At 49.0% G+C, this 17461-nt stretch overlaps 1 protein-coding gene and 3 non-coding genes across 5 annotated transcripts; 1 reads left to right on the top strand and 3 right to left on the bottom strand.

Moving 5' to 3' along the window:
• Window positions 1–794: 794 nt before the first annotated feature.
• On the bottom strand, window positions 795–867 carry Trnar-ucg. The gene has a single exon. It is a non-coding gene; the product is annotated as a tRNA-Arg (tRNA).
• A 412-nt stretch (window positions 868–1279) lies between these two features.
• Window positions 1280–1352, top strand: Trnar-ccu. Its single transcript has one exon. It is a non-coding gene; the product is annotated as a tRNA-Arg (tRNA).
• A 244-nt stretch (window positions 1353–1596) lies between these two features.
• On the bottom strand, window positions 1597–1669 carry Trnar-ccu. The gene has a single exon. It is a non-coding gene; the product is annotated as a tRNA-Arg (tRNA).
• Window positions 1670–3800: 2131 nt separating this feature from the next.
• On the bottom strand, window positions 3801–9191 carry Mrpl58 (mitochondrial ribosomal protein L58). Of its 2 annotated transcripts, none has more exons than XM_037200911.1 (6): window positions 9050–9191; window positions 6835–6871; window positions 5151–5210; window positions 4528–4610; window positions 4270–4439; window positions 3801–4056 (listed from the first exon to the last, which is right to left on the bottom strand). In XM_037200911.1, exons 1-6 carry the CDS (start codon window positions 9152–9154, stop codon window positions 3972–3974), a joined length of 540 nt encoding a protein of 179 aa, XP_037056806.1. In that variant the 5' UTR covers window positions 9155–9191; the 3' UTR covers window positions 3801–3971. The 2 variants fall into 2 exon arrangements, with proteins under 2 accessions (XP_037056806.1, XP_028745550.1); XM_028889717.2 differs by having other exon boundaries at window positions 8963–9188.
• Between the last annotated feature and the right edge of the window lie 8270 nt (window positions 9192–17461).

Genomic DNA, 17461 nt, shown 5'->3' with positions numbered 1-17461 from the left:
GAGCTTAACCTAACCTTGATCTCCCCCCCTCCCCTCCATGATGGTAAGGGTTGTGAGCGCTGTGTGTGGAAGCACAAGGGGTGTGCCAGGGTGAGACCCCTCCACTGCTCTGGGATCCTGACCTATCTGGGAGGCATCCAAAGGCTGTACTCTCACTGGACCACCTCAGCAGCCGAAGAGGATAAAGTTGGGCATTTTCCCTGGTGGATTGTCTCAAGAATTAACTAGTTACACATTTACATACATGTTAACATACATGCATGATTGAAGCCCTCAAACCGGACACTCACATATCTACAATCCCAGCCCTCAGGAGGTTAAGGTGGGTGGACGGCAAGTTTGGACCTAGCAAACCACATACCACAAATTTTTGGTTTCTGTTTTTTGTGAAGGGACTCTGTGTAGTCCTGGCTGTCCTGGAACTCACTCTTTAGCCTCGAACTCAGAGATCGGCCTGCCTCTGCCTCCCAAGTGCTGGGATTAAAAGAATGAGCAACCACTGCCTGGCCACAAAAATAAGTTTAAAAGAAACAACAGGAAACAAATTGTATCAGATGAGACTCTGAGCCCCAAATCCCTTGCCTTCGAGGCCTTACACATTAGGACACTGGAACTTCCTGGGTGCAGTGCTCTATAATCCGCCTTTTAAAAGGTAAATAGGTAATAGAGTCACAACAGGAAGTTCTCCAACGCTAAATGCCCAGAGTCCTGAAGTGTCTATGAAAACCTTTCCATCTAAAACAAGGAACTAAATAGTACTCAATTGGAAGGACTGATTAGGGATGAAAACGTTTCGACCACGAAGGGACTCGAACCCTCAATCTTCTGATCCGAAGTCAGACGCCTTATCCATTAGGCCACGCGGTCTCACTGAGCCAGCTCCTTCACTGGAACGTATTATTTGGAGAAGAACAAGCTCCGCTCCAATGGCCCGATCGTGGTGTGCCTTGGCATCTGTAACTCCCGAGGGGCGGCCCGCGGGCCCCGCTGCGGGCCGCTGAGCAGCGCGGATGTACGGCTTGGCGGATAGCTCAGCTGACTTCGGGCCCGTTCGAATCCTCTCCGGTCGGCCCCGTGTGCCCACCGGCCGAGGCGCGGCTCTTTCCCATCTCGCAGCGCGTCGTCGCCCGCCTTTCCTCTGAGTCTGGTGAGAGCTGGGTGTCGGGTCCACAGGCCAGAGCCAAGGCGTTCACTCACTGTTCCGGGATAGGGTTGGCCACGTCAGCGCGCCGCGCTATCACGGACTATCACGGACCACGTGAACACAGCTTTTTATCGCGCCCCAGTGGCCTAATGGATAAGGCACTGGCCTCCTAAGCCAGGGATTGTGGGTTCGAGTCCCACCTGGGGTGGTGCAGTCCTAATTTTGGAGACAGAGTCGTGCACTTCCCGACAGGGCCGGTTCTCTTTCCCGCGGCCCGTTTGTGGATAGTCATTTCCTGATTGGTGTGTCCCGCAGGTCTGGGTTCGCCTTGCACCCCCGCTTATCAAGGCCCTCCCTGTTCCGAGCATTCGAGTCGAGTCTCGTTTTTTGCGGACTCCATTTATCTGGATATTGAAGGCTAAAAAATTGGTTGCAGACAAGCAACCGATCTCTACCCCAGGTGGGACTCGAACCCACAATCCCTGGCTTAGGAGGCCAGTGCCTTATCCATTAGGCCACTGGGGCGTACAGCACGTGGTTGTCGCCTTTTCCCATCTAATGGATGCTGACATGACCGTGCCTATGCTTCCATTTAAACGCGTTTTTTGGTTGTTGCCTTGAGGAGCTGCTGGGACGAGAACTCAAGCCCGAGCTGGGCCAGCGCCGAGTGTGCAGGGTGGGGCCAAGGGGGTACCTTGAGGTCCCGCACACGGGCACCGGGAACGAGTGGAAGTTTCCACGGCATTAACTCCCGGCGGCCCCCCTCCCCCACTCCCCGGCTGTTTTCTTCCTTCCTACACCTCCTAAGAACTGACAGTGAATCCAGAAAGGATGAGAAGTAAGTATCAGTCACAACACTGACAATATTGAAATATAAGCACTGAAAATCTTCCTGATCCTTTCATAACGACAGAAACATTTATACACAATGTATGTTCTTGGCAAATATATAATGCACGAAGAGGGCCGGCATCAGTCAAAAGAGGGGCGGGAAGGAAGGGAGACAGACAAGGAGAGAGAGAAATCTTAGTAATGTAATGTTAAGATACTTAAACAAACAAAACCCTGAGGGATGGAGGTGCAGAGCAGTCTGGGAAGTATAGTTTAATTCAGGGACTTAGCAATGGCTTCATGGTAGGTGTTGAGGGTCTGGGAAAGGGCTGAGGCTTGAAAGGAGGCATGTAGGATTTTTAACTATGTAACTGAGCACAGGAAGCGTTTGTTTAAATGACTTATCTGTGTGGAATAATGGTCCCCGTAGTTAATCCTAAGTTACCTGGTGTGTTTCTCAACGCCGACGTCACTAAATGCTGCAGCTGGGGGTGGGAGACTACAGCCACCACGACCCCACCATGCTTAGAGCTAATGCTTGAGGACACTGAGGTCTGACAGCATTTGGAGCGATGTGCAGATTGGGAAGAAACAGAAGTCGTGGTCATTGTAGTGACAGTGATGAAGGAGCCACTGGGCTCAGCACGGACCCAGGGAACTGGCCACAAGGTTGATAGTGGAAGTGTTAAAACCCCACCCAAGTCCAGGGACAGCTCCTATCAACTTGGAGGTATTAAATTTTAGGCATGGATTCTCTTGCATGCCAGAACCCTGGAGAAGAATAAAATGATGGCAGAAGAATAAACCAAATTTAGAGAGTGTCCTTGCGGCCAGCAGTGTTTTACCTCCTGTAGGTAAGTGGCTCCTGTCTGACACTAATGATGCTCGATTTTCAAGCTAATATAGAATCCGAATTCTGGTTTGTCTCTGGGACATGTGACCAGGGCAGAGCTTATCTGATTAAAAGAAATTAAGTTATATTTGTGTGTGCACATGAATGCTTCACAAAGCTGGTGGAGGTCAGGAGCCAGCTCTCATGAGTCAGTCCTCTCCTTCCAACATGTGGGTACCAGGGGTCAGTTCATGGAGTCTTGGCAGCAAGAGCCTTTATCCGCGGAGCCACCTCTCTGGCCCTTATTTTTGCCTTTAAAAGTAAATCATTTGGGGGGGAAAGGTATAATAAACCACCTGCAGGGTTGGTGAGATGGTTCAGCAGCAGGAAAGGCGCTGTGCCCAAGCCTGACTGGTCCCTGGGACCTACATGGTGGAGGAAGAGAACTGTCCTCTGACCACTAATCATGTACTGTGGTTCATGCTTGGCTCCCCTCACAATAATAAATAAAATCAGGGCCAGCCATACGGCGTGGCAGGTAAAGATGTTTGCCCTTCAGCCTGAAGCAAGGCCCATCCATCCCCACGTGAAGAGGTGACTCTGCGGGAGGGCGGGCTGCTCTGTAACCCTCCTGTGCATGTGTCACACAGATGCCACCTGCCAAGTAAGTAAACAAACCCCAACCTTCCCGCCTGGGGCTGGAGCGAATCTTCCACGTCTTCTCCTGCGCAGCCTGCCACTTGGCGTCCCTGGCTTCCTCGTCACCTCCCGCCACCAGCTTCCTCCTGCCCACTGCGTTCAGTCGCTTTGTGTTTCTGAAGGTCCAGCTCAAATGCCTGCTCACGTTTCCCAGCCCTTCTAGCTCTTTGCTCCTTGAGGACGGACTCACCATCCTCTGATGCCCTACAGCTGTCACGGACGCCGTGAGGCGGCTTTCGGCTGGAAGGCAGGAGCCCTGCTGCAAAGCTCTGACTGAGAGGTGAGGCTCACAGCTGTGCTTACAAGTTTATTGCAGCCAGTAATAAATGAAGTGGGCAGCTGAGGGGCTGCCCTGGATGACCTGTAGCCTCCCCTCCTGAGGAACGTTCTGGCAAGGCTCCCCGGGGATGGAGGCTCTCTGCAGAGCTGCATGACACCCCAGGCTCTGCTGGCAGTGTGGTGACTTCAGTCCACAGTCACCCTCCTGCTCGTCTTTATGGAAGAGTTTATTCTTTTCTGCCGCAGTCTTTCCCGATTCATGTTTTCTATCCTGGAAACAAAAGACGCCAATGAGGCCAGATGTGCTGCAATCAGTGCTTTTCAAAGCTGGAAGCTGAGGGGGAGTCAGCAGAGCAGCCCAGTCAGCAGGATCCAGATGTGCACCCGAGCCTGGGTCAGCACCCTGCTCCTCTCGGCTGCTTCTCCACTGTCCCTGCTGGGGGCTCCTGGACTCTCCCTGCCTCCTCTCACCCGCCCTCTGTACCTGAGTCTCTGGAGCTGAGCGTCCTCTTTGGATGGCTCCTTGGGCGACTGGCTGGCCTCAGCAATCATGTCTCGAATTTTCTGTAGGCACTCTGCCAGATTCCGGAACTGATAGCGACTGCTCTCGGAGGTAAGAACCAGCTCTCCTGCCTTGTTGATCTTGTTTTTATGCTGCCAAGGAGGAAAATGAGAAACACCACAAAGGCCCACAAGCCTATCCCCACCCCAAGGAGCCACAGGGACAGAAAGGGATGAGTACCTTGAGAGCAATTTTCTGGCGCACGGGCTCAGCAATCCAGTCTGCACTGGCCAAGTGAAACCTGACTTCAGCCTTGGAATTCACTGTGGACGGGAAGGAAGGAGCAGGGATCCTGAGACTCTTTGTAGGACACACTGCCCAGGCATCCAGGGGCAGTCCTGAAGCCAAGGGCAGCCAACTACTTAGCCAGGAACATTCTAGCCTCTGTCGAAGCTAGCCATGGAACAAACCCACAAGGCTACTCTCTTTGGGACAAAACTAGACTTCTGGTATCCAAATGTCCAGGGTTTCTCCCAACAGTTTTCCTGGACTCTGGAAAGAGCAGGGGGATGGGTTTCTCAAGAGCAAAGGAAACCTGTTCTCTGTGGATCGAAGCAGGCTGCCAGCTCATGCTGTGAGTTCTCTTTGTTTACCCTCAAAAGCCAATCCTAGCCTTAGCAACCTACAGCTGAGCACCAGACAATCGGACCACATTCAGAAGAGTCAAAGGGTTATTGTAAGCTGGAGGTGTGTGAGCTGCAGCAGAAAAACCCCTTTATTCCCCAGGAATGTGATTGCGGACTTCCCCCTCACACCCCTCCCAGCTCGAGTTACAGCAGAAGGGAGCACTACAGTGCCTGTACCTTTGTTAACATTCTGCCCCCCAGGACCGCTACTCCGGCAGTAAGATATGCTCAATCGATCTGCAAAACAGGAGAACACATACATGAGGGTCCCCACGGCTGAACATGGAAAGGGCTAATTTAGTCAATGTGATGATCACACACCTCTCTCTCTCTCTCTCTCTCTCTCTCACACACACACACACACACACACACACACACACACCAGTAAAGCTGGACAGCATCCAAAGATGTCAAAACTAGAATCAGGACAACTGACTTTGCCAAGGCCTCCCAGAAAGTGGAGGAAGTAAAATTATGACCCAAGTCTAGCACATTCTACCAAATCCTTCTGTGTTTTGTTTGTTTGTTTTAAAGTGAAGACTCAAGCTAAGGGACAGACTTAGTTTCACGTAGTTCAAAGAGTGATGGATATGGAATCACGATGGGCTAGAAGCTCAAGAGGACATGGCTAGGTGGACAGGATGGCACACTCCTTGTAAAGCTGGCACTTGGGAGGCTGAGGGAGGAGAATGTTGAGTTTGAGGCCTTCAGTGTAGACTGAAGAGAATATTGTTTCTGTGTTCTCAGGGCCTAGCTCATAGTCTGGGTTAAAATTATGTGCTGGATGGATGAAAACTTGATCTTTAGTTCGGGAGCTCTCATCCTGAAAGGCAGTGTGGCCACTAACTATATATGATCTTGACAAAGTCCTACAGCTTCTCTGTCTGTCTTGTTTGTTTGTTTGTTTGTTTTGAGACAGGGCTTCTCTGTGTAGTCCAGGCTGTCCCCGAACTCACAGAGATCTGCCTACCTCTGCCTCCCAAGTGCTGGGACTAAAGGTGTGTGCCACCCCCTCACGGCTTGCTTATTTTTAAACTGGAAGATGAGGTTCCTTCCTCCCATTTCTCTATCTCCTGCAAAGGCCTCGACAGTGTCTGGGCAGGAGAGACACAGAAGCAGCGGACTGCGAGAAGAGCAGCTGGTGAACCACAGCAGGGTGGGTGTTGAGGCAGTGTGACAGCAGGGTGGCAGGGACAGTGCCCCATCCTGAGGCCACCTCCCAGGTCTTCCTCCTTTGGAAAAGCCAGTTAAATCTGGTTCTGACTCAGTAACAAAGGTACCTGGTACTGCAGGGGAATGGCTGCACTGTGGAGCCCAGCACCCCTGCATGGAAGAAAGGTGGGTCATGCTGGCTGCGGCTGAGTCTGCTGAAACAGAATGCCACGTGAACCTCCAGAGAGCTCAGGAGGCCAGGAGAGGCAGCCACTGTCCACTCAGCAGCATGCACGCCTGTTTTCCCAGAGACTGTCATGAGGTACCGCCCTTGGCTGCTACTCTCCTGTACCTTCCTTCTTCACACAGCACTCAACCCTATACCATCAAGAAAGTTCCAAATCGTGAGCACATCAAGAGCTCGTCACGTGTGGGCAGACCTTGTAGTCTACATGCATGGCTAAGTCATCGTTAGGTCACTATTCTAAGATATGCTGCAAGGGATCCTTTCACAGCCATGGTTGGTCTCTCTACTGTCCTTCACTGGTCTGGTGAGATCTAGAAGGAACACGTGAGAAATTCGGTAAATGGCTTTGTGTGTGTGTGGTGCTTGGGACGGACTGCAGGGCCGATCTCAGGCTAGGCAAGTACTCTACCACTGAGTTAGCCCCCTAGCCTAAAATAACTGATTTTCAGTAACATCACTTACCTAGAGGGATGTCACTGCTGGCTTGTTTCGCATGCTCCTGTAATATAACATACAGAGTGTTAAAGAAGTTCCTAAAAAAGAGAAGTCCCTTGTCAAACTACTCCTAACTGGTCTGAGACAGAAAAAAAAAAAGTGTACAGCTACAGGCCAAATGTTACATATTTTAGTCTGAAGAGATGGGCTCAATGGGTAAAAGCACTCCCTAAAAGTCAAGCCTGACATCTGAGGTCACTCCCGAGGACCTACACGGTGGACGGAGAGAAGCAACTCCCCGTGAGTTGGCCTGACTTCCACACACATTCTGTGGTATACAGGCAAAACACCCAGACACACACACACACACACACACACACACACACACACACACACACACACACACTAATTGCAATAAACACTTTTAAGAAGTTATGCGTTATTGTTTTTAGGCCTCAAGCAAAATCATGCTATCAAACCATCCCTGACTCAGGCACTACGTCTGGAGCACTCCTCTAGGAAGATGGAGTTCATGCCTCCAGCCATCCGGGCCATGGCTTAAGCTATTGCTGGGGACTATCAGTGGCCTGGCTCATGGGGAAAGGAATGGGGTGGTGAGATAGTCAAAGGGCACATACATGAGGGGCACTAAACACCAATGCCAACCTGGAGCAACAATCCTAGTGGGCCACCCTTCCAATATGCCTAGGATATGACCCTCTGCAAGATTCCTGCTGCTTCCACCCTTCGAATCTTTTCTTGCCTATGTTACTGCAATCTTTGAGCTCACCTTCTAGCTCTTGCCATTCTTCAGGCTATTGTCTCTAACACTCTGTAATACACAGTCTATCTTGTAAAGCTCGTATCATTGGATTCCTGGCCTCCACCCACTTCTCTCCTCTTTGGCTTCCCTTCATCAGATTGGCCTGCTCAGCCACACTTGTCCAGCATACTACTGTCCTGAAGTGGTTGCACTTGCTCATCACGCTGCTTGAGACACTTACCGCTCCAGGATTCTCATGCCTTCCTGTTCTCTGTCTGTGACAAGGTCTCACGTGGTTCAGGCTGGCCCTGAACTTCTGATTTTCCTGCCTCTGCCTCCCAAGTGCTGGGATTACAAATGCAGGCCACTATGCCCCACTTCTTCCAGATCACTCTCCTTGACACTGCAACTCTGAGCTGGGTTTGGTGGTGCATGCTTATCATCTCGGCACTTGAGAGGCAGAGGCAGGAAGATCATTACATATTAAGAGCCCAGCCAGGGCTTTTAAAGAGCCTTTCTCAAAAGAAACAAATAGGGCACCTGCCAGTAATCTTGACACTTGGGAGATGAAGGTGGAAAGATCAGGAGCTCAAGACTACCCTTAGCTCTGTAGCAAGTTTGGGGCCAGCCTAGGTTACATGAGATCCTTTGTCCAAACAAACTCGTAAGAAACCTGCAGCTGCAGCTCTGGCTTTACTTCTTCCTTGCGGGTCTTATTGTCTCTAAAGTATCATATCCAGTGTTAATTGGGTTTATTCATTTATTTTTGTCTGTCTCCCTGTAGTATACCATACGCTCCACAGCCGTAGGATTTGTTTTTACTACGCTCTGCCCCAAATTATCAGTGCTCACTGGACGCTCTCAAGAGAAGTCTGGTGAATGAAGTGTGAGTGAATGAATGAAAATACCGGATGCTCTTTCAATCCTATGGATGCAACTCAATAGGTTTTCTCTCTCCTGCTCTGGTCCAATGCAGTGTAGCTACACACAGCAGGCTAAATATGGATCCTGAAGGAACAACCTTGTCTCTGGCTTCCTGACGTTACTAGGGAAAATTGACCGAGCAACGTTACAACTTGCGGACCTCAGCTTTTATTGTCCACAATTCACATTCCCCATAGAATGTGGGCCTAAAGACCGGAAAACAAACGGGGAAAAGCTGGTGATGTTGAAGGATGCGGAGGTGGCAGGCTCTCTCCCAGGGTCTGCATTACTCGAAGCACCAGGGCTGCAACCACACCCTAAAATCCCAGGGCCCCCACCCCTCCCGCCTGGGTTGCTAGGACGACCAGTTCCTCCCTCAGCAACCAAAAGGTTCCACGCCGCCCGGCTTCCTGGCGTCACCTAGCAGCGAGAGGCACCGCCCTTTCCGTCCCGCCTTTCTCGGCTCACCGGGACCTTCCAGGCCGTATCCACGCCCTTGGACTCGGGGTAGAGCTTGTCCAGGCTGTAGATGCTCTGGAACTCGGTGCCGTCTACCTGTCTGTGCAGAGCGTGCCGAGCACAGCGCGCGGGTGGCGGGAGCAACAAGGTTCCGGCTCGGTGCAGGCCCCAGCGCAGGCCCCAGGCGGCCGCCATGTTCATCTCTCAGGACCGCTTCCGGTGCGCACTCTCCCCGTGGTCCGCAAGCTGGCGCGGCGCTCGCGTCCTGAGTTCCGCCCGGTTTTTCGCGCCCTGGGCTGGCCACCTAGGTGTGGTGGTGGTGGGGACCCAGCTGGCATCTGGCAGAGGTTGACCGGCAGACAGCGACCCCCTACGGGAGATCTTTTTAAAAAGACTCCTGTATCTGTCTGGCTTGGTGCTGCTCGCTTGCAGTACCATCACTAAGGCAGATTCTAGCCTAACCTAGTTACATAATGAGCCCCTGTCGGAAAAATAATAAATAGCTGGGAGGCAGGGGTGGCGCACGCCCTTACCCCCAGCACTGTGGAGGCAGAGGCAGGCGGATCTCTGTGAGTTCGAGGCCAGCCTGGTCTACAGAGCGAATTCCAGGGCAGCCGACCAGAGAAATCTTGTCCCGAAAACTAAAATAACAACAACAAGGATACTACTAATAATAGTAATAATAAATAAATACATAAATGAACAAACAAACCCTGAATCCCACGTTCCCAGAAACACACTTTTCTCTTTTTGAATCCGGACTCAACAACCTAACCAAACACTTCTATAAGATCTTACCTACTTCCGGGCCGTGGTGGTGCACACCTTTAAGTCTAGCACTCCAGAGGCAGAGGCAGGCGGATCTCTGAGTTTGAGGTCAGCCTGGTCTCCAGGGTGAGTTCCAGGACAGCCAGGGATACACAGAGAAACCTTGTCTCGAAAAACCAAATAAATAAATTTTAAAATAAATAAGTAAATAATCTTACCTGCTCAGTTTGGGTTATCCCTGCCCTTTCCTATCCCTTCTCAGTGTGTGAGCCACATTCTTAGTCTGCTTCTGATGGATAGATGGGTAGACAGACAGACAGACAGACATATAGATAAATAATGAGCCAATCTTTGTGTGTGTGGTTTTGACTTTAATGGTTGGTTGATTTGTACTGTCTAAGTATGGAGTGTGTGTGTGTGTGTGTGTGTGTGTGTGTGTGTGTGTGTGTGTACTGAGACAGAGTCTCAGTTATGTAACCCTGTCTGGCCTGGAACTCACTATATAGAGCAGGTCTGGTTTGTGTTTGTGTTCTGAGACAGGGTTTCCTATATAACACAGGCTGCCCTGAACTCCTGATCCTGCTGCCTCTACCTCCCAGATGCTCAGATTACAGGTGGGTGCCACCATGCAAGGCCCAGTCTTATTTTCTAACATAATTTCCTGTCTCCTAGATAGAATGTAGGCTCTCTGCTATATCCCAAACATGAAGAGCATGGCACACCATAGACAAACCACAAATGTGGATCAAGTGAATTCTATGGCAATTTGTTTTTGGAAGTTGAGTTCCAGTCAAGTTGAGTTGTAGGGCTTTAGGTGTTTTTGTTTTGTTCTGTTTTGTTTGTTCCCACTGCCCCCATAAAAGAGCCTATAAGGGCTGGAGAGATGGCTCAGAGGTTAAGAGCACTGGCTGCTCTTCCAGAGGTCCTGAGTTCATTTCCCAGCAACCACATGGTGGCTCACAACCATCTGTAATGAGATCTGGTGCCCTCTTCTGGTCTTCAGTATACATGCAGACAGAACACTGTATATCTAATAAATAAATAAATAAATAAATCTTAAAAAACCAAAACGAAAACCAAAACAGCCTATAAGTCAGCCCTGCCCATGTGTAAGTTGTGATGGATGGCTTAGTTTATACTCAGCCTAGTGTGGGAGGCAGATCACTGGAGGGGAAATGTTTCTAAACACGGCCCTCTTCCCTGCCTCTAGCTTTAAGGAGCAGCATAGTGGGTTCTTCTAGAAAAGACTGGAGAAGTAGGTAAGAATCCAGAAGACTCCAGGTTAAGCAGGGCCATTTCATATTGTTGTTAAGGCATGAAACCCAGAATTGGTAAAATTCCAATGCTAAGGCTCCAGGGAAAACGAGTGATGTTTGAAGGTGACTAATCCCTGGCTAAGTTACTTAGTTGGGGTTGTGTGTAGATGAAAACAGAGGCCAATAAATGTTAGCAATTGTTAGTAATGCTTGTGGTTAGCTTGTAACGAAGAGTTTGATTTTAGGAGAAAGTGTCATTACCTAGAAAAATATGCCACTAGGACAATTTAAATATTCCCCAGGGACACTGGCTGATTGGAATAGGAGATTGTCATTGAAGCAAGCCTTTACTGTCTCAGCATTACTGGGGAGATAAACCAGCCCAGCCTCTAGGCTCCGTAAACTCGAACTACTAAGCATTGGCAACTGACATATTCCTTTGGGGCTCTGGGTTAGAAGGAGTCTCCTGGGTCCCTCCATGTCTGACTTATTCCCAGAACCTCAGTGGGAGCAAAGACGTTTCCATAGTGACCAGAATAAGCTGCTCAGGGTAGCAAACCGAGACATTCAGGTTATGGATTACGAATAATGAAATCAGAGCATTGCCAAAGTATCTTTGCTCTGAGCTGTGGCTCCAACCTGTGCCTGACCCACGGGTCGAAGGAAAAGGAAGCTTGCTTCACATTTTTATGGCTCCAAATAAACACAGCCTGTTCAGGCCATCTGGTGGCCTGGATTCTGGGAGAGATGGGAATAGAGCAGAGAATGAGAGGCAGGTTGCCCTGGAGTCGGGAGAAGAGCGGCTGGCAGGCTATTCTCACTGGCTGCTGCCAGGAACCATTCAGTACGGGGCCCTGGGGAGGAGAAATGGGTCTATGAGGTGACACCTGTTCCCTGGATAAAGGCGAGCACCAAGTGGGGTGTGGTGGAGCATGCCTATAATTTCAGCCCTTGGGAGGCTGAGGCAGGAGGATTGCGATGAGTTCATGGCCAGCCTGTGTTACACAGTGAGTTTCATGCCAGCCTAGGCTCTGTAACATGATCTCCTGTTAAATAATAACAATGAAAGGACTGGCACTGAAGGTTGAAGCCAGATTTCCTTTCCCCTCATTGGCCCTCCCAGGGTTTGATGGGCTGAGATGCTGCTTTAGGAAGGGGGCATTCACTCAAGGAAAAATGAAGAAAGGATTAAGAAGCAACAAGCCAGTCCTGGAAGCTGGGGAACTGTAAACACAACTCAGCGGTACAGCTTGTGAGTTGGCATATGACTGTCATATGAAGGGATCCACAGGATTTCCCTTCTCCTGAGTGACCTAAGTCAGGTGGCCCCTTAAAACTCTACGTCAAGATGGCACATGCCTTTAATCCTAGCACTCGTGAGGCAGAGACAGGCAGACCTCTGAGTTCGAGGCCAGCCTGGTCTACAGAGTAAGTTCCAAGACAGCCAGGGCTACACAGAGAAACTGTGTCTCAAAAAACCAAAAAAACCCAAAACCTCTATATGTTGTGGGCATAGGGAATGTGTAGTGAGGAATGGTGGCATCAGGCCTCAGTTGAAATACTTTTAATGTGTGTGTGTGTGTGTGTGTGTGTGTGTGTGTGTGTGTGTGTGTGTGTGTGTGTAGTGCTGGGGATAGACCATGGGAGCTTGCACATGCTAGAGAAACACTTTGCCATCAGCTACATCCCTCAGCCTGAGTTGAAACATTTCTGGGTGACTTTGAATGACTCACTTAACCTCTGAGCTTCAGTAAATGAGAGAGAGCATTTATCGTTGTCTCGTGAAGTTCCTGCGGGTATTAAACAGACTAGAACCGCTTGCCACAGAGCCAGCACAAGTCAATATGCAACAAGCGCGCCTCAGAGATGCTGTGCACACAGGCTCCTTAAGACCTGATAGCTTTTTCCCTCTGCAGCCAGAGGGTAGGAAATCCATGCTGACAAGCTCTCTCTTTTCCTTCCCGGAGGGATGAGCAGCACCGCATGTGCTCAGTGGCTTGAGTGAAAGGGCAAAGCTGTCCCTTTGGAAACTGCATCCTTCCCTACCTTCCTTGCTTGGTCCCCTGGAAACAGTCTCTCTCTCTCTCTCTCTCTCTCTCTCTCTCTCTCTCTCTCTCTCTCTCTCTCTCTCTCTCTGTGTGTGTGTGTGTGTGTGAACTTATGATTTGCAGAGAGGCTGAAACAGAGGTGTGGTTGATTTCCTTACCACAGTGATTTACTGGGTTCAGCCTTGGATCTAGAAAAGTGTGGGTTCAATGAAAGGGAGTAGCAGCAACTGCTGTGGTGTGGTGACGCACACCTGTCATCCCAGCACTTGGGTGGCTGCAGTAGGAGCATCCCACCAGCACCGCAAGCTGTCCTCTGACTGCCTCGTGCGTGCTTCACATGAAACCGCCCAGGCTGTTAGTTGATGTAATCACCAGTTTGGGGCCCAGCTCTGTGCTCCCCACACTGCACCTTTTTCCCTTCCAGAGTTCAAGGAGGCTAAGTTCACAGTGGTGTCTACTGTCCTCTCCACACTGTTGGGAGGAGACGGGTCCCCCGGGAATGGATGGGAGTTGTGAGTGTTACATGCATGGAATGTAAGTTTGAAAACACCAGGAGATAAATGGCCCTCTTGTTTTTCCTATAACTAACTGTCTTATGGTCTCAATGGGCAGGGCTGGTCTGATTCCTCTTCCTTTGTGCTCCTTCAAGGTATCAGTCTCTCCCCCTTTGCCTTTTACTCATTCAACCTTGCCATGGCAACCTAGGAAAATTTAAAAAAAAACCCAGGGCCAGAAAGATGGCTGAGCAAGAAAAGGCGCTCAGTGCGAAGCCTGATGACCTGAGTTTGATTCTCGGAACCCACAGGGTGGAAAGATAGAATCAATTCCTGAAGGCTATCCTATGACATCCACAGTCAAGCCATGGTATGGGGAACCCCCATACTAATAATAAATAATAATAAAACATGGTGGGTAGGACTGGAGAGATGGTTTAGTAGTTAAGAACATTGGCTACTCTTTCAAAAGACCTAGGTTCAATTTCCAGTATTCACCTGGGGGCTTAAAACTGTCTATGACTCCAGATTTATTTATTATGTATACAGCATGTATGACTGCAGGCCAGAAGAGGGCACCAGATCTCATTACAGATGGTTGTGAGCCACCATGTGGTTGCTAGGAATTGAACTCAGGACCTCTGGAGAAGCAGTTGGTGCTCTTAACCTCTGAGCCATCTCTCCAGCCCCGAGTCCCCATAGATCTTAATGCCTTCTTCTGGCCTTCTCAGACATGAAGCACCCACAAGGTGCACAGACACATGCAAAGAAAAAATACCTTACATGTTTTTAAAGAAAGGGTCTCTTCTCCATGATAGCACTAAAGCAAAGAAGAAATCTCCCCTACTCCCTGCTTTAGCCCCCTGAGCTAAAGCCAGAGTGAAGGCTTTGAACTCTAAGAGTTCATGCTGAATGGCTGCCATAATCACATGCTGACCCGCCCATCACCCGTCTTCTAGCAGCCTAGTCATCCTGGGAAGAGTGTCCTCTGGTGAGACCAGCTTTATCACTGACCACCATCAGCTTCCTTGGCCTTGGAGTCAGCCATGGAGGAGACAGAAGAAATGGTGTGTTAGTGGTCACTATGGAAGTCAGGGTTAAGTCTAGGTTGAACAGACTCAGAAGAAGCTGCGTGACCAAGCTTGGCTGATGTGACCAAGGTCAGCATCCTCAGACTAGAAGGAGAGAAGGCACATGCTCAACTGGCTCCTGATCATGGTGCTTTGGATGTTGCCAGCAAACTGAGTCCTCCTGGCTCATTCTAAATTTATATACTTTAATCACCATAAAAAAAAAATCCTAAGTGGCTGGGCGGTGGTGGCGCATGCCCTTAATCCCAGCACTTGGGAGGCAGAGCCGGGCAGATCTCTGTGAGCCAGCCTGGTCTACAGAGTGAGATCCAAGACAGGCACCAAAATACACAGAGAAACCTTGTCTTGAAAAACAAAAACAAAAACAAATCATAAGTGAAAAATGTCTGAATAGGCTTATTTAAGGTTATAAAGAATGATAATGGAAAAGGAAGGCTGAGTCACATGAATAATCTCACCACTCTGCAGGCTCAGGGGTCCCAACTTCAAGGCCAGCCTGCTCTAAATATTAAGTTCCAGTGTAGACAGGTTATGTATCGGAATTTTCCCAGGGGCCTGCCCTGAGAAAATCCTTCCCAGGTTTCTGGGGAAGATGCTGCATCTGGTGTGGGGTTATCTGAGGGAAAATAATCTATGTACACCATGCTCCTTCATTCGTTTACTTTATTTCTAAGAAAAAATTCTGTCTATACAGCTTCAGCTCCATCCTCGCATTCAGCTCCTCTCTGTACCTACTTTTCCTGTTCTTAGTCCTAAGCTCCTATGCTTTCAATCGCATCTTCGTCCTCTGTTCCTTTGTCCTCCATCTTTCCTTCCTTGCTTCTTACCACTCAGCCTGAGCTAGTCTGCCTTACCAGCTACAGAAACTCTGCCTTGTTCTCTTCCCTCTGGCTACACTGCTCTGCCTGCTCCAGGAATTCTGTTCCAGTCTTTACTGCACCTGGTTATGCAAAAAGCCCAATTGTCCTGAGTTAATAGCTCTGCAGTGCTACTAGGAAAGGGATGGTCTGAGCTTCATCTGCACAAGAAACAAAGCTATGCACCTACAGTCTGCCTGTCTCCTAAGTTCTGTAGGGGTGTTACCTAGCAGATCAACAGTAGGTCTCAGAAGCTTATTCTATTTGCCATATGGCCTAGTAGTATATGAGTGCACAAGAATTTCGTAGCAGAAGACAGCTGATATATATTAGAGGCTGAATAACTCGAAATATTCCTTGATAAATGACTTCCCTCTTGAAGGACTCCTAGGTTAATCAAGGTATAGCTTACATACACCTGAATTCTATGATACATTCTTACGGCTCACTTCAGGTATGTGATGAAATCTTTTCTCAATGACAACCAAGGACTGAGAAACATTGATCAAGAGTGGTCATGGGCACCTGCTGCCAGTGTGATGTTGTTGAGACAACGCTGGGCACAGTGTCTGGATCCGGGATGAGGGTGGAGACTGCTAGTTCTAGGTCCCCAAAGACTTGGGTACCCTAAATGCAATAAATGAGGGCCTGGTATGGAGGCACATGCCTGTAACCCATGCACATGTAGAGGTCAGAGGATAACTTTGTGGAGTGGGCTCTCTCTCCTTCCAACTTTACATGGATTCTGGGCATCGAACTCATGTTTTCAGGACTGTGGCAAGTGCTCCTACCTGCTGAGCCCTCTTATACCAGGCTCCTATGACTTAAAAATATTTTTTTACACTTATTTTACATGCCATGATGCCAGTGTGAGGATGATCCAAGTGAGTCATTTTTACATGCTGAGCCATCTCATGGGCCCCTCCATGACTTTTTAAACCTTATCTTCTCATATATTGTATCTATGACCTACACATACTAAGATAAAAAAGGAGCCGGGTCTAATGGGTCTTTCTTTGGACTGCCAGCTCCTGAATAATGACACGGAGACTTTTTATTAATTATGGAAGTTTGGCCTTAACTTAGGCTTGTTCCCAACTAGCTCTCAAAACTTAAATTAACCTGTTTATATTAATCTACATTCTGTTATGTGGCTCATTACCTTTCCTCAGTACCATATATTCGACTTCCTCTGTGTCTGGCTGGCAAATATCCTGTGCCTCCAATTCTTTCTCAGAGTTCCTATCTCTCCCCAGAAGTTCTGCCTATCCTCTCCTGCCTCGCTATTGGCCATTCAGCTCTTTATTAAACCAATCATAAGATGCCTTAGGCAGGTGAAGTAAAACAGAGACACATTTTTTTTTTTTACACAGTGTACAAAAATATTATCCTAACCACCGGGGCATAGTGGTACACTCCTTTAATCCCAGCAGAGGGAAGAGCAAAGGCAGGTGGATCTTTATAAGTTCCAGGCTAGCCTGGTCTACATAATGATACTCTTTCTGGTTTTTGTTTTATTTTTGTTTTGTGAATGTGTATGAGTGTCTTGTCTGCATGTATAAATGTGTACCACATGCATGCCTGGTGCCTGCAGAAGCCAGAAGAGGTCATTGGATCCCCTGAAACTGGAGTTACAGATAATTTTGATCTTTTGTGTGGGTGCTGGGAATGGAACCCAGGTATTCTGCAAGAACAAAAGGTGCTCTTAACTGCTGAACCATCTCTTCACCCTTCCTGAGATCATGTCTTGAAGAAAAAAAAAGAAAGAAAAGATAAAAAGCAGTGAGAGGGTGGGGATGTGGCAGTGCCACTCAGCATGCCCGAAGCCCTGGGTTCAATCCCAGCACCTAAGAAACTGGATGTGGTGGCAAATGCTTGTAATCCCAGAACTTGGGAAGGGTCAGAAGGCAGAAGGACCAGAAGTTTAAGGCCACCTTCAGCTATAGCAAGTTTGAATCTAACCTAACATCCACGAGAGCCTGTCTTGAAAAGAT

Source organism: Peromyscus leucopus, chromosome 8b (assembly GCF_004664715.2).
Source record: "Peromyscus leucopus breed LL Stock chromosome 8b, UCI_PerLeu_2.1, whole genome shotgun sequence".
NCBI classification, from domain to species: Eukaryota; Metazoa; Chordata; class Mammalia; order Rodentia; family Cricetidae; genus Peromyscus; species Peromyscus leucopus.
This window is presented reverse-complemented; position numbering and strand designations above follow the sequence as displayed.